The sequence below is a fragment of the Marmota monax genome, unplaced genomic scaffold, assembly GCF_021218885.2.
Source record: "Marmota monax isolate L192 unplaced genomic scaffold, Marmota_monax_Labrador192_F-V1.1 WCK01_AAM20220418_F8-fsc00119, whole genome shotgun sequence".
NCBI classification, from domain to species: Eukaryota; Metazoa; Chordata; class Mammalia; order Rodentia; family Sciuridae; genus Marmota; species Marmota monax.
Window position 1 is genome coordinate 5784934 of NW_026694771.1, and position 16863 is coordinate 5801796.

Sequence of the window (16863 nt, forward strand, 5' to 3'; positions counted from 1 at the left end):
TCTACAAAGACAGTTTCAGAGCCTCACAGATAGGACCTTATCAAGTCCTCCTGACATTTCAGAGAACAGACCTGTAGGGAGAAGGTGCTGAGCTGACCTGGCCTTGACTAGAATGAGTTCTAGGAAGCTAAATCAGATTTTTAGAACTATTTTTAGTTCATAAATAGATGATTTAATGAAATCAACACAGTGGCCCAAATTGCAGTTAAATAAGAATTAATTACATAGGACTACTTGAACTGTTGATGGAAATCAAATTTCTAATGTGGATATGTGTTTTGGAGTATTATTGGTATTATTTTGAATCTTTTGTTGTAATGGGGAAACCCTCTAGCATTCATCTTCATCTATCTCCAACCTTTAATTTAGTTGACTCTGATTGGCAAACTAAATGAAATATTCTTTTTAGCGGGTAGTTTGTTCTTATTGACCCCTTAGAATTCAGGAAGAAATATTTTTGAGGCACTTTACTTTTCAATGGCCATATCACTTTAGTTTTCAATGTCACAAACTCAATAATAAACAGTCCTTTTTTCTAAGACAAATAACTATATGTACATGGAGTGTCACCTTTAAAAAAAAAAAAAGCCTCATTTCATCAAGTATGACAAGCCCAATACTAAGGAAAAGGTATTAGAACTTAGTATTTGGAACAATATCCATAAAAGTCTCACAAAAAGTTAAATCTGTTTATGACTTAGAGGGTCCCAACCTTATAGTCAGTAAGAATGGTCACTCTGGGTTGTCAAGAACCTTAGCATACTTGGAAAATCTAGAGGTAAGAGAGATTCGCTAACATTTAAAGATTTTAAAGATTTTTTAAAGATTCTAAAACCCAATGTAGACAAATTTCTTGAGTTTTGCTTTCTGTCCTTGTAATAGAATACTTAAGAAGATTTAAGGAAGATTTCTGGAGTGATAGAATCCATTGAAAACGTTCTCCCTCACTCCTTGATAAATTATCAAATGGAGTTATTTTTCTGGCTTTATTAATAATAGTTGATCAGCACAGTAGATATCAGCTGTCAATTTATAAGAAAGTATTTATATGCTAATTAAAACTTCTGAATTTACATCAAGTGTGGGAGGCCAACCTTATGGGTGACTGAGTTATACCCCCCAGCTGGGTGCTGAGGCGCTCAGTCACAGAAATGGGTGTGTCTTGCTACAGCCCCATGGGTGAAGCTATGTTCACCTGTTCCTTTGTAATATAACCCCTTGCCCTGTTTAGGATAGAATCTTCCATGGAAGTGCCTTGTGTGTGTCCCCTCCTCTTACTGTGCCCTTGGGTGTGGCCTACCCAGGTGTCAGTCAACCTGCTGACAGTGAACATCATGAAGATAGACTCAGCCCCTGAAACCTGACCCTTTGCCTCATTTGAATAGCTTCTCCTCAATAAAAGGGGTCAGCGCGTGCTCTCGCTCTCTCTCTTTCTGTGGACCCTTAAGGTCAGAGGAGCCGTCACAGCAACCCCAAAGAAAAAGGTATTTGTGTCTCTTGTGTGGTTATTTCGTGCAGCCCAGTTAGCCCAGTTTAACTAGAGTGAACCCTGAGCCTTTTAGTCTCAAGAACAGAAACCTGGCAATCAAGGAATCAAAGCTGCAAAACAATGCCTTTTGTGACTATGTATAATCTCTGGAGATTACTTATTATTACAATGGGGGCTATCATACCAGAGCCTGAATAACTGATCCACTGAAGGAATATCTAATTCTCTAGGGGTATGTATGTTTGTTTTATTCACTACTGTTAGTTGGGATATTTGAAAGTTCCTTAAAAATAGACCTTAACTTATCAAGAACTTCAAGTAATAGATATGATTCTCATTCTAAAATGTCCAACAAATTTTGCCCAGTATAGATGTTAATCATTTCTGCCCATTATAATCCAAGGATTACAATTTTATTGTACTTCAGGGTGTTAACTAGTTTTGGATGTGATTCAAACTTACTTTAATAATCCTATACTTTTGTAAAACAGATTTACCATCTCATAGCTTCTCTCATTAAGGAAATCATTAATGATTAATAAAGCAAAATGATTTCTGACATGTATTCATTTTTAAGAGGAAAATATATGCTTAACAAAGAGTGGAAAAATACCATTGTTTGTTCTCATTGATTAGTGGGATGCTCAAGGGACATTTCCTCTAGTCTTCTTATTTTCAATATTAACCACTTTAAGTATAAATTCATTTTAAATGGAAAAGGATAACTCAATAGATTTTGTGACTATGTGTTATGGAGAGTCACTGTGTGTGCTCAGAAACAAGGCTGGAGAATACGGGGTATATAATGTGCAGGAAATGCTGAGCACCATGACACACCCTTCAACTTTCTGTCCAGCTGCCACTGGACAACTTGCCATGAAGTTCTAGACAACTTGCCAAATTCACTGCCTAATTCCTGATGACTCATGATTCTACCTTCTACATCTATCATAATCATACACCTGCAGATCTAACAATATAAATAATTCAAATATGCATTTCCTCAGTCTTAAAATTTTATAAGATGCAAGAAATTCGGTAAAACTCACAACTACCATTTGTTGGTAACTATACCAAATGTATAGTTACAAGGATTCCGAAGAGCCACTGAATTGATATTTAGGCTCCTACAGGCCTTCAAAATACCCACACATGCCTAACAATAGTGTCCTGGGAAAAGTAGAGATAGTGGGAGAGTCTAGGAAGTGACAGCAGTGGCTGGCACATGTGAAATTAATTCTACATCCCCACGTCACCCTTGGAATGTGTCTCCAAGGCTTAACTTTAGATTCTGGTCAATGAAACAGTAAGGTGAACAGAAAGATTACCAATCGCTCCATCTCCTGCTCCCTCAATCTTTCCTCCCTCTGTCGCCGATGATAATCCATGAGGTCATCACGTCCTGAAATGGAGCTGATGCTGCTTTTCCTTTCCCGAAGGACAGGCTGGGGGGTCCCTGAGGCCTGTCTGAGGCTGTCCAAGTCAGTGTCATCAAAGTCCACAGAGCCACAAGAGAAGTTCCTCCTGGCCACGAACACTCTGTCTATTTCCACAGTAGGAAATGAATGGCTTGGGCTGGTCCCCGAGAATAGAGCCCTGTCAAAGTCATCAGAGGCACAGGAGGAGGTGGAGGTCAGAAGCATCTTCCGAGCCACCCGAGGACTGGCAGGTACACTGAGGGTGGAACTTGCATAAGGAATGCCCTCAGATGCAGAGGTTTTATAAGGTAAAGCCCCTGAGCTTAGAGAGGAAAAATTAAGGTAATTGTCATTGTCTATCATGCTATGAGGTAGATCCTTTTCCCCTGGTCTGGTTCGTTTGGAATTGCCTAGAGAATTTCTTGGAGGCAAGCTGAGAGGTGTCAGCTGGTTCTCTGTGGCTTTGTACAACCTGGGAAGCGATCTGCTGTAGGCTCCCATGTGGCTTAGGCTGCTGCCTGAATACTTCCTAGTTCTTAAACTGACATTTTCAGACGCAGGTTCCTTGTGGCGGGTTAACTTGGGCTGAAGTGCCAGGTTGTCCTGAATGTTCATTTTCCTGGCTTGCTTTGGGCTTGAAGGCATGCTAGCTGCCCCAGATCTGCTGATGGGAGGGGGCCCACTGTCATTCAGGGAACCTCCATTCCACATGGCCAGGAGTGAGCCAGATGCCTTTCGTCCTTCCAGTCCTCCAAAAAAGTAGACATTATCATGGGATTTATTCCTAGAGCTGTATTTAGAATAGGGAGGTTTCTCTGAAAGTCTCGAGGACCTTTCAGTGTCCCGGCCAGTATAAGGCTCAAAATCTGCCCTTCCAAGTGGATATCCACTGAGGGAGTGTGTAGTACTGAGGACGGGAGTGGGAGGCTTCATGGACATACTCCTGTCGGTTTCATCAGAGAACTGCTTGCTCCCCTGGATTTTGGTCAAGGAGGGGCTGCTCCTGACATTGGTGCCCAAAGGAGAAGGGCTCCTCTTAGCAGGCACGGGTTGTGAGAGGGTTAAATATGAACCAGAATAGTCTCCATTGGCTTTAAATTTCAGGCTGGAAGAATATTTTTTGGGGCTTAGGCTCTCCATCATATTTTGGGAATCTGTGTCCAGGGATTGCACTACAAATCCTTCCTCGGTGCTACCATTTTGTAAATCCAACTGCTTTTGCATGTGGCTACACTCTTCCATAATCTCGCTGGATTCTGTAAGGGAAAAAAAAATAGAGAAAGCTTTATGTAACAAAACAACAAAACCCAACTCCCTGTGAGTCTACCGCTGAACAAATAGTCTTGGAATATGACCCAACCCAACGAAAAAACACAAACTCTATTTTTCTAATAACCTAATAAAATTGCACCAGAAAATGAAGACTAAGGACCACTCATCAGAGATTTTTTTTTGTACAAAAAGAAAAATATCTCAAGAGGACATGATATTTGAGGAAAGCAAATTTCTTTTTTTAATATTTCTTTAGTTTTCAATGGGCCTTTATTTTCTTTATTAATATGGGATGCTGAGAATCGAACCCAGTGCCTCACACATACTAGGCAAGCACTCTGCCACTGAGCCACAACCCCAGCCCAGGAAAGCAAATTTCTAACCAAGTAATGGTGTGGGAGTGTTTCCCTTTGGTGTTCAAGTCCTTGGAGAACAACCTGCTCCTACCTAGCAAATGCCTAAAAGGACTTTGCGGTGGTTTTTCTTTTAGATTTCCCTGCTAAAATTATTAAGTGCTCAGAAGTAGTCCTAAGGAAACAATCTACATTTGGCAGAGAAAGAAAGTTTTGTGTTAGACACTGATCAAAAACATGAGGGTTAGAAGACAGCTCTTTAAAAGAGGGCTGTGGGAGTTTCCTTCTTAACAAGAAGACTTATAGTTCCTCTGCTCATCAGAAAGAGGCAGGTAATAACAGAGGGAAAGGATGTTCCCCAAATTGCTGCTACATGGTCAAGGCAGCATATTTAAAAACCTGAAACTGCTGTCTTCTTCAAATTTCCTGGAATCCCAAATACACCACCAAGCTCATCTTTGGCATCAAACTCTCTCCCCCACCAGGAACATCTTTCTCCCTCTGTGGACCTTTCAGAACCTATCTGTTCTTCAAAGTGCAGATCAGAGTTCTTCTGTCTTCTACAATCAAAATCTTTTCCAAAAATTTCCTTAAGGATATGTTTTGGATCCTAGTTTAAATAACATTAAGAAACCAAAGTTCTAGGCTATGAAAATGTCTTTGAAGTACAAACTATTTCTAAAAATGAAAAAGGTTATATTTTTAACTGATAAAAATATTGTTCTTTAATTATCAGCAAAGGAAAAACACAATTTAAACATTCCTATTGAACAGATGCACTGTTAAGGCTGTCCTCCAGCTCTCTGGGATCTAAAGACACAAATTATTACATCTGTGGTCTATATGTGCAGTGTCACTTATGGTTAGTGATAAGTTTCGTGTGATTGTCTCTATAAAAGTTAAAGAGAGTATGTCTAGTATTGCTATCTTATTTCCATCACTGCCTCCCATTATCCCGTAGGTAAGAAACTCAATTAACACAATTTTTAAAATTTTATTGCAGCTCACTCCCTCCCAGCTGCGTATCAAGGACTTCACTCTGCTTGCTCAGCCTCAAGGACTTCCTGGGAAATTCAGGTTACCTAGTGAGGAATAACTTCTTACACAGGCTAAAGCCAAGAAATAGTATGGCTGCTTACATCCTGGTTATGATCCAACTACCCATAAAGCTGCAGCTTCACCAAAAAGATTCTGTCTTGGGTCCCTTTCCCTCTACTTCAAAGTCTTGCATGGATGCATACAAGCCTAATTTTTTTAAGTGTATGTCAAAAAAAATTGACGTTCTTCTCTAGATTTGTCTCCCAGCTGGCATCTGACCTTGTCATCTGGCCCTTGCAAAGTCTTTCATTCCTCAAGGCTGGTACCCTCTCTGTTCCCAAGACAAATGTCCCTTTCAGCATTTGTCTGTGACTATCAATTTTAACCTTGACAGCAACACCATACTAGTTTGAGATATAGCTCATCCAGCTCCCTTGGAGGACTGAAATTAAGAGGACCCCTAGATTTAGTTGCTTCTTTTCTGAACTAATTTACCTCCAGTTGGTTTTCTGTATTGAAATTTCAGCATGTCTTGACCAGTTTTCCCAAATTAAATATTTCAATATTGAGGAAAGATGGAAATTAATGGATTCCTAAGACTTTCTAGTGCTAATTATTTTAATGGCAAAAAATACCCTCAATGCCTAACAGGGAGAAGAGTTGAATAACCAACAATACATCATATGAGTGAAAAGAATGCAACCATTAAAATTATATTTTGAAGAATATTTTATAGTATAAAATGCACTCATATAACCAACATTTTTAAGGTTCAGAGGTGGGGCTTTAGGCAGTGATGAAGGCTATAACCTCATCAGTGGATTAATCCATTTCATGGGTGCTAACTGTAGGCAAGTGGGCATGGCTGGAGGAGGTAGGGTCATTGGAGGTGTGGCCTTAGAGTATATCTGTCACTGTCTCCTTTCTCTTCCTCTCCCTCTCTCTTTCTCTCTACTTCCCAACTACGATGAGTTGATCAATTTTCCTTTGCCACATCCTTCTGACATGATGTTTATGGATCAAGCCTCTGAATCCTCTGAAATGGTGAGCCCAAAATAAAATTATCCTTCTCTAAACTGTTTTTGTCAGGTATTTTGGTCAGTGAGGAACAGCTAACACATCCACCCACACACAGGTGCTCAGGCCAAATTCCTGGGAGTCATTATTGATCTCCTTCAACACTAGCACCTCTTTCTTCATAGTATCCACTAACAAACCCTATCAATATCTACTCCTGACATATTCTCAATCTGATCACTTCTTGCAATTTCCACTGCTGCCTCCCTGGTACAAGCCAGTTTCTTCTCTTCCTCCTATGCCTATTCTACAATAGCAGCAGTAACAATGGACTGGAAAAAGTCACACCAAAAAATAGTAGTACTATCAGGGTGGTGGTATTACCAGTGATTTTTAATTTATCTGTCTCCTACAGTTTTTATTTTTCATAGCTTATATATGAGTTATTTTTTAAGAGAGAGAGAGAGAGAGAAAAGAGAGAGACAATTTTTTTTTAATTTTTTATTGTTGGCTGTTCAAAACATTACATAGTTCTTGATATATCATATTTCACACTTTGATGCAAGTGGGTTATGAGCTCCCATTTTTACCCCATATACAGATTGCAGAATCACATCAGTTACACATCCATTGATTTACATATTGCCATACTAGTGTCTGTTGTGTTCTGCTGCCTTTCCTATCCTCTACTATCCCCCCTCCCCTCCCCTCCCCTCCCCTCTTCTCTCTCTGCCCCCTCTACTGACATTCATTTGTCCCCCTTGTATTATTTTTCCCTTTCCCCTCACTTCCTCTTGTATGTACTTTTGTATAACTCTGAGGGTCTCCTTCCATTTCCATGCAATTTCCCTTCTCTCTCCCTTTCCCTCCCACCTCTCATCCCTGTTTAATGTTAATCTTCTTCTCCTGCTCTTCGTCCCTACTCTGTTCTTAGTTACTCTCCTTATATCAAAGAAGACATTTGGCATTTGTTTTTTAGGGATTGGCTAGCTTCACTTAGCATAATCTGCTCTAATGCCATCCATTTCCCTGTAAATTCTATGATTTTGTCATTTTTTAATGCAGAGTAATACTCCATTGTGTATAAATGCCACATTTTTTTTTTATCCATTCATCTATTGAAGGGCATCTAGGTTGGTTCCACAGTCTTGCTATTGTGAATTGTGCTGCTATGAACATCGATGTAGCAGTGTCCCTGTAGCATGCTCTTTTTAGGTCTTTAGGGAATAGACCGAGAAGGGGAATAGCTGGGTCGAGAGACAATTTTTTAAAAAATATTTATTTTTCAGATTTTGGCGGACACAACATCTTAATTTTTTTATTTTTATGTGGTGCTGAGGATCGAACCCAGTGCCCTGCGCATGCCAGGTGAGCGCGTTGCCCCTTGAGCCACATCCCCAGCCCCAGACTAACTTAATATGTAATGTTTGAAGACTGCAACATTTTTCTTACTCTGCTAAAACATTCTGATAAAAATGTTAATTACACAGATTTATCCATTTCATACTTTATGCATCTGAAAACCTAAAATATCAAATATAATACCATCCTTGATGTGAATAAAACTAACAGAATGGTTACAAAAAAAAATCTTCAGATGCTTGCTGAACATAGCCTAGACAATAATACTAGTATGTTCATTTTTAAAAATTTAGTTACTAGGATATTTTCTTATTTGAAGTGGTCCTGTTTATTGAACAGGAAAAAAAAAACAAAATTCTTAACAAATAGATCTGGGTATTTTATTCATTAAATAGGTATTAAATGCATACAGCATATCAGACATTTATGCAGTGGGCATTCATTAGTGTTAGTCGCTGATGTTCCAGTTAGCCTTTTTTCAGGAACATGGAGGGTGGCTCTTCCTCATCCCCATGAGGGTATGTGTGGCTACATTCTTCTTTCAATCAAACTTGAGAGAAGGAGACCTGTCAATTTCTAGCTGAAGCATCAGGAGCTGAGCACGGTTCACCATCTCCAGTCCTCCTGTAGATGATTAGCTTCTAAACAAGTTTGTGGAGGCTTTTTCAGCCTACACCCCCACCCCCGAATGAGGAAGACATGCACCCTTGCCAACTCTGAAGATGATCATCAGTTACTGAGATTTAGTCGTGTGTATTCCTTTTTTGTTACTCTAAAGATGCTATCTTCACTAAGTGCTTGCTTACCAAGCTCTGAGCTAGGCATTTGGAAAAAGACGGTACAGGATATAACTTCTTGTCCTTACAATGCTTACAGTCCAAAGAGAAAGATGCACACAGGTGTAAATGATAACCATTCACACATGAATAAAGGATTGATCAACAGATTGGTAAAGAACATGGAGTCGAACTAATCCAGTAAGAATGGCAGTCTCTGGGAGGTAACTATGGAAAAAATGACAATGAAGCCAAGTCCCAGTAAACCAAAGAGGATTGGCAGGTTTTATCCAATTGTGACATAAAGTTACTTTCACATCTAAAATTTTGTGAATCTAAGAAAATAAGCGAAATTCCAAGCCCATTTGAGGTGGTCTAACCTCAGTGTTGGTAATTCAACAAGTCTCCTGACTATGACATAATAAAAACAAAAATTGTGTAAGAAACAAGCTAATTTCTGTATCATGGTTCTTAAACACCTAGGGATGTATCTCTCCTAAAATGAACTGTATTTAATAATCATGTGTTACTTATTTTAAATCTTTTTCCATCTTCACCACCTCGGTCCTCATGGGAACAGAGCTAAGTTAAATAGAAGAGGCATTCCCCATGGGGCAAAGGCAGCAGGCCAGAGAGCAGGCAGAGCAGATGTCATTAGTCATAAGTCAAAATCCAAGCACTCAGCCCAAGCTCAAACTTTTACCCATTTATTACAGTAGTAGAAAATTCAAGGGTTTAACCCCTCATATGAAAATGCATATGTAAAACTTTTGATCCAGCAGTACATGATTTGGATATCATTTTAGATGATGAGATGTATTAATACACTTGAACCTGTTTGAAGTTGCAAATGTTATTTCATCACCTGAATGAAATATTACCAAGCTCTGTCCCCTCTTTATCTGGACTAATAAAGCTATAAAATAGTAAACTACCACAGATTCCCTAACATTTGTCTTCTTCCCCTGCTCACACATGTCTTTTTCTTTTCCTAATAAAAATGTACAATTACTAGGGCAGTTTCATTTTCCAAGCAAAACACAATATCAAAATATTACAAACTAGTATAAACTGAAAGAAGATCGGTTCTATACTCTAGGAAAGAAACAAGCAGAACATTTACAAATCCTAAGCCACATCTGAGAGACAGCCATGAGACATTTTTCAGCCATGCATGTTTGTTGAGAAAAGTTACTGATGACATAGATGAAAGGACATGCCAGAGAAAATTTAAAGGGATACTCATCTTTGGTACTCCAGTTTTTCATTTCAAACTCATGGGGCCTGTGAAGTACGTGCAAAAGGTTGTACATTTAAAGATTGATCATTAGGTACAGATGTGGAATTTATACATTCTCCCTAAGCTGAATTTCCCTGCCATTGCTGAACACATACACATATTTATCTGAACTTAGGTATCTCTTGATCCTGCAAATCATTCAACCCAAAAGTTAAGAGAATCAGCCGGATAGATGTCTTTCTGACCTGATGAGTACATCAATGGTACTAATACCTCTCCCCTTTTCTACTAGAATATTTTCTAGAATATTCTTTTTGTTTGAGGTGTGGCTGCATGAGTTGAACACCTAGAAATTGGAACCATTTAGGAAGTATAAACCAGTAACCACAAATGTACTTTGAATGAGGACTAGGGGAGTAGAGGCAGGAGGGTGGAGAATACCATGGAGAAGTTTGGATTTAAATTCCCTAAGCAAGGAGGGAGGAAAGGATGTGATTACAGGCTGCATGCAGAATGCATCAGAGACTCTAGCTGATTTAGAAGAAAGAAGGGAGAGGATGGTGGGAGGTCAAGGAGAAGGCTGCAAAGAGGCCTCATTGAGGTGGCAAACAGGACAAGGGGAGGGCAGTGGAGAAGAGAGGTCTGCGTTAACATGGGTATGCTTTAGAGTCTGTGGTCTTGGTCTACACTGCTGTGTTTACTCTGGGTTTCCTGTACATTTTATGTAAACGAAGACGAGGTCTCAGTGAAACTGTGATCCCTGCATTATGTTATTGTAGAAGCAAAACAGTTCTAAGGGATTTCATGACCACATGCACATCCAAAGAATGGTGAGAGAGAAGGGAAGAATGCATCTGGTGCCCATCTGAGAGAGAAGACAACGCTGGAAGTCTAAACAGGAAAGAAGTTAATGTGTGTTGAAAGGTTTGCATTTACTCTCCAATCCATAAATTGAATCCCTCCAGTACTCTTGTTATTTTATCACCTGAAATGTACATCATCTCATTGTCAATCAGAAAGTGTTAAAAGCCATGAAGAAGTCTCTGGAAGTACTAAGGAAAGTCACAGCACTTTCTTCCCTGGAGGAGAAATTACTTGAAAAACCCACCTCAGGGATCATTTTCTAAAGTTTCTTTGGAGATTCTCTTTGATTTGGTTCAATTCTGGCATTTGTTTTAATATAATTCTACCTTTATGGCAGATAACAACATAAGGCTGCTCATCCATCCAGAATACAAATGATCAAGGGCGAGTTTAGAGCACTGTGACTGACAAAACTGTAGGGATTTTGGCTTCAAGATAATGAAAACACATTCAAGGGGTAAAGTTTTAAAAAATAACACACTAAAACAAAGTTTGTGTTGTGTTGTATGAGAAGAAGGGCATAAAGTCTGTCCTACGTAAATTGCGATTATCCATATAGGGGATTTATCCAGGTGATTTGGGGGATATCTAAGATACACCATTTACTTATCTTTTCACATTTCCAAGTGCTGAACCCTGCTTAGGATCACAGGGATACTAAAAAGGCAATTGACAGGAAAGTTTCATGTTGTTGGAGAGGATGTATATTATAGAGACAATTTTAGGGGGATGGATGTATATTATAGAAGCAGTTTTAGGAAAGATAATTTAAATAAAAATCTGGTATCAAAATGTTCACATTATAATAAAATTTGATTCTATACCCACATCCTTCCAGGGGCTCGGAGAGCTGAGAGGCTGCTTCAAATAAATATTCTGTGGCAGACAGTAGTGGATGCCTGGTGCTCAAAGCTCTCTCTGCACACTGGTGGTCCACAGGCTGGTCTCTTTCAGCACTGATGTTTACGATATGGCACTGTTATGAATAAAGCATGTGCTGATGACACGTAATTGAATTCAGACCCAGCTTAGTCTCTCAGAAGCAGTGCCATTCTTCACATGAATTCTATGGGGTACTTCTGTGGCCACCAATGGCAGCAGATGGGGCCTGGGGGAAGCTTTTGGAGGACTGAAAGGGGAAAACTCAGAAACTTATTTAAAACCCAAACTCTAAGCTCTTGGAGAACAATGGATACAAAACACAGCCCCCACCCCTTTCTCTCTCCACTAATCACAGCATCCAAACATGAGGAGGAGGGGGCTAATTAGAAGATTCAGGAATAACCACTTCCTTCTATCCAATATTATTATTTCAGAAATCCAAAAGCAGCCCATTTTCCCCAACCCCTGTTCTCTAAACACTATCTTTTGTCAAACTCTTCAACCCTTCAACTCCCCCTCTACAAATAAGCCCTCCTACTTTACAAATATTTCCCCTCATCCTCAGCCTCTTCCATCTCTGCAAACAAACCTGACCAGTCCCCATATCCCCATGCGCATTCTGCAAGCACCCACCTCCCCACCCCTAGCAATCCCAGACCTTCTCTCCTTCCAGTATCACCGCCCACACACAGATTCTGCAAGGTCCCTAACCCTGTGCCTTCCCACTGTCTCAATCCCATTTCCATAGAACTTGCTTTCTTCCTACCCACTCATCCAGGCTTCCTAACTTCTCTTCCTTTAAACTCTTCCTCTACACTTAAGCACCCAAGATTTTATACCCTAGGACAGAGAGAAAGACCACTTTGTTAACAGACATAGTAGCATTATTGTTGTTGTTCTTTTTTGAAACAAACAAAGCAGCGAATGGGTTCCAGCTCCATTTTGCACCATGTTTTTGTTACTCAAAGATATGATTCTGTTTAAACAGAATAATTATTATCTATTAGACACATGTAGATAGGTTGATATTTTCTAAGGAAGATGTTTTCCATTCCCCAAAAGATCCAGAAAGAGCAGTTCCATGGTGAGAAATGTATTTTAATGGCAGAGTAAAGAGCCTATTTTATTCTTGCAGATTGAGCCCATTACAACAGGCAGCCATAAATCTTAAATGTATAGACACACACAGGCATACACACAGACAGTCACAGAGACAGACACATGCTGTCCGAATGCCACAATAGCCTAAAATGCACAAAGGCTTTTTGTGACAGAGGTGACTCTTCTGTACCCAGACAAGAAGCAGCAACCTCAAGATTCACCAGATGTTGACAGTGATGCACAGCAGGCTAGGGAGAAAGGTGAAGGTCACCATATATTAAATGTTGATGTGATGTCTCAGGACAGTGAATATATGATTTCTTTCTTGGTTTTCTTTTCTTTTTTTTTTCGTCTTTTGAATTTTTGTTTTATTACATTCTAAAGATGTCTAAAAGGAAAAATAAGGAAGATCATTAAGGAAGGGGGGCGGGGGAAGGAGTCAGATGAGGCTATAAGGAGGAGAAAGGAGCCCAGATGGGAGCAGAAAGTGACAGGAGATAATGAGAACATTGAACACAGATGGAAGAAGTGGGACAGAAAATAAAAAGAAGTTCCAAGTCCTTCCTGTCGCAATAAGGGAATCCGACTAACCCCAGGCTACCCTTCCCTTCTGTTAGCCCTAGCTGTATTGAAGTCTAAGGTCTGTTTTAAAAAAGCAACTCCAGATGGTACCCAAAGGTTCCTAAAAGTAATCACCATCAACTGAAAAAACCACACATTGAATGAGGATCATTCTCTCCTGTGATCAGAGGCTATTTTTAAATGTCTACGATTGTTTTATATTAAGGATTCTTAAGAATCTTCCAAGTCTCAGTGAAGAGTTAAAACATCAATTATAGGAATTTTTAAATAAGTTTTTGAGCTAGTCCCTTAAATAATGCTTGTCTGTAGGAACTTTAAAATAGTCTTTAAACTGTTCAAAGAATTTGACTGCTTGTTTCCTGTGATAATTCTCTGTAGCCAGTGAGGAAGGCAGGGAAGGAAGACAGAAAACAGAAGCAATCTTAAGAGAATTTTAGGTCATTAAACTTTCCTCCCACTTGCAAAATTCCTAAATTTGCCTAAATAATCAAGATGTGACATTTTTCAATTATATTCAAATTTGTGTTTAAACAATTATTAAAGTAGTTTTAGCAATATTTTTTTAAAATATAGTATTAATTCAGTAAGTTCAAAATTGTTCAAATTAAAAGTATGCTGTCTCTTCTTTCAGAAATACAAAGGACAGAGAATATAGTTTGACATACACTATGAAGAATATATTTTTGAATACACCTAATTCTAGAATGTGGGAAACTCGCCGGGCAAGGGGGCCCACTCCTGTAATCCCAGGGACTCATGAGGCTGAGACAGGAGGATCTCGAGTTTGAAGCCAGCCTGAGAAACTTAGCAAGATCCTGTCTCAAAATAAAAAAGAAAAAAGGCTAGGGTAACATACCCTGAGTTCAGTCCCCAGTCCCACAACAACAACAACAACAACAAAAAATGACCAGTAAATTCAGTCAGCAAATAGCAAAGGGGAAGAAATCCAGGAGGGAAAGGAAACAGTTCTAGATTAAAGAGACTCAGGAGACACACCAATTAAATACAATGCATGGACATGACTTGGATCCTGTTTTGAACAATCCATCTATAAAAAACAGATGACAATACCAAAGAATTTGAACGCAACTGGAAAGTAGATGCTACTGCAATCACTGCCTTTTTTTTTAAGTGTGATTATAATAGATTTTTAAAAATGCTAATCTCTTATAATTCCATTGTAAATTATGGATGAAATACTAAGGTATTTGCAATGTGCTTTATAACAATCCACATTTTGAGGGAAAGTGAGGTCTTACAGAGGAAGCAAGATTAGCATATGTAAATTAATGTTCAAGTGGGTCAATGGGTAACTAGGCTTTCATTAGCTTATTTTTTAGTGCAAGTTTTAAGTTTCATGTATATTTAAAAATTTCCACAATAAAACATTAAAAAAATATTATGCCTTCTGCTAGCCAATATTAATAAAATGAAATCTATACACAGACATAAAAAATACAGTGATTCATTTTACAAAGAAGGATGGGGTCTTATTTGTAGCTCCTAGATGACTTTTTAATCTTTTTTTATTTCTTTTTTTTTTTTTAGTTGTAGTTGGCCCCAATACCTTTATTTTATTTATTTATTTATTTTTATGTGGTGCTGAGGATTGAACCTAGCACCTCGCACATGCTGGACAAGTGCTCTACCACTGAGCTCCAGCCCCAGCCCCAGCCCCTAGATTACTTTTTAAAAGTAGAATTCTAATCCTCTATCATCTTGAACTATGTTACTTAGAAGGAATTTATTTTTAAATACCTGGGAGAAACTTGAAAGCAAATGTGCTATCAAGGTTACAGTAAGCAGCCATTCTTTTTGCACACTTGCAAGATAGTACTAGGTGGAGTACCTAATCAGCACTGGGATTTCTTCAGAAAATTGAAATGTGAAAGTATTCAAAAAACAGCCAAACGTTCCAGATTGTAAGGAATATCATCCTCAAAAAGAAAAAAATAATAATGCTAAAATACACCAACACCCATACACCACTTACATATTTATGATGAGGAAGGAACTGATAAACTTGTAAAGTTTTTCATTCTGTTACTGCTTGTCTGAAAGTGGAGCAACTCTTTAAGTAGGAAATTATAAATCCGTGTTTTCATGGTTCTAAACAGTTTTAGTATTTAGATGAGGATTTCTAAATTTTCTTAAATAAATATTTCCAGATGTTTCTTATTCTTGACCATTGGTACAATTCATCCCCATGTTTAGGTGACTCTGCCAAGTCCCCTTTGAACCCAGAAAAGTCCTCCATAGTATAATGATGCCCACCAAAATCAAGGCAGACATGTGCTAGAGACTTGGAAGTCTTGAATATCTGCATGCACCATATTTCAGATACTTCTTTTGAATCAGATGAAAACAACAACAACAACCCTTCTGATTCTTTGAATTCAACCAAAAAATAAGATAAATAAAGAATTCCAGGATCATTGGAGGTAAACAACCTCTATCTTTACCCTGAAACTACCACTATGGACTTGAAGATTTTTGTCCATGGGAGCAAAAATCTGCTGAGTTTTCCATCATTCAAACCAGTAGAGATCAAAAAACAATGGGCTAAATTTAATTTAATCTATGCTGGTTTTCATAACTCTGGCCACCAGACCTAATAAAGGAAGTGGTTACATTAGGATGTTATTTTTATTGTAATGGTTAATCCAGTACAAAGAACAGTAGACAGGCTGCCAAGGACATGAGTCAGGACACCCATTCTAGCCCTAGTTAACTAAAAGGAGGGAGACCTGGAGCAAGTCACTCCACTTCACCTGCCTTCTTCATCTTGTTTCAGGATGAGAGTAAACCAGTTTGAAGATGAGAGTAAACCAGATGTGTTTTTTCTCTAGCTTTCTGGACTTCCATGGATACAGGTTAAATAACACAAGAGTGCCCATTATATAATGCAGGAAATGGAAATGACCACAGAACATAAGCATGTTTCAGTGATAAGATGGCAGCTATTTAATTAGGAAAAGATTTCACCGGCACTGCAGACCATGACATTCCAAGGGCATGGTAAATTGTTTCAGCATAACATAGTGGGAAAAGGCCTGGTCAGAATTATGTTAATGTAATAGAGCATAGATATTAGATTCAGCATGAAATACAAGACGTATTTTGTCTACATTCCCATGGCTTGAAATTTCCTTAACAAACCTTAAGCTGTTCCTGAAAACCTACTTCTGCAATGACATAAGCAGTGTGGCAGCCAGACATCACTTCCCAGTCCCCTCTGAGCATCCCTTGGCTATAAAGCACTATTCAGACTGAATTGGTCAAAAGAATGCACAAGTTGGCTTTCCTTTGCCTTCACCTGCATTGGTGTTACCTGTAAAGTGGTCAAGAAATGAATCTTGGAAAACTCGTGTAAACTTTAGCTTTTTTCCATAGGTTAATTCCACAGGCATACTGCCATCTGGAGAAATCACATGCAATGGGTAAACAAAACAGTCTAAGAAGATCATCA

General features: G+C 38.8%; 1 protein-coding gene across 21 annotated transcripts in view; it reads right to left on the reverse strand.

The window, feature by feature from the left end:
- Phldb2 (pleckstrin homology like domain family B member 2) overlaps window positions 1-16863 on the reverse strand; it is a 201222-nt gene that overhangs the window by 74239 nt on the left and 110120 nt on the right. For 20 of the 21 annotated variants that reach the window (XM_046425215.2, XM_046425227.2, XM_046425218.2 and 17 more), the window contains one exon: window positions 2818-4163. In XM_046425215.2, coding sequence (XP_046281171.1) covers window positions 2818-4163 — 1346 coding nt within the window. Of the gene's footprint in view, window positions 1-2817; window positions 4164-11657; window positions 11825-16863 lie in introns of those variants that run through there. The other variant, XM_046425226.2, reaches the window with a different exon arrangement.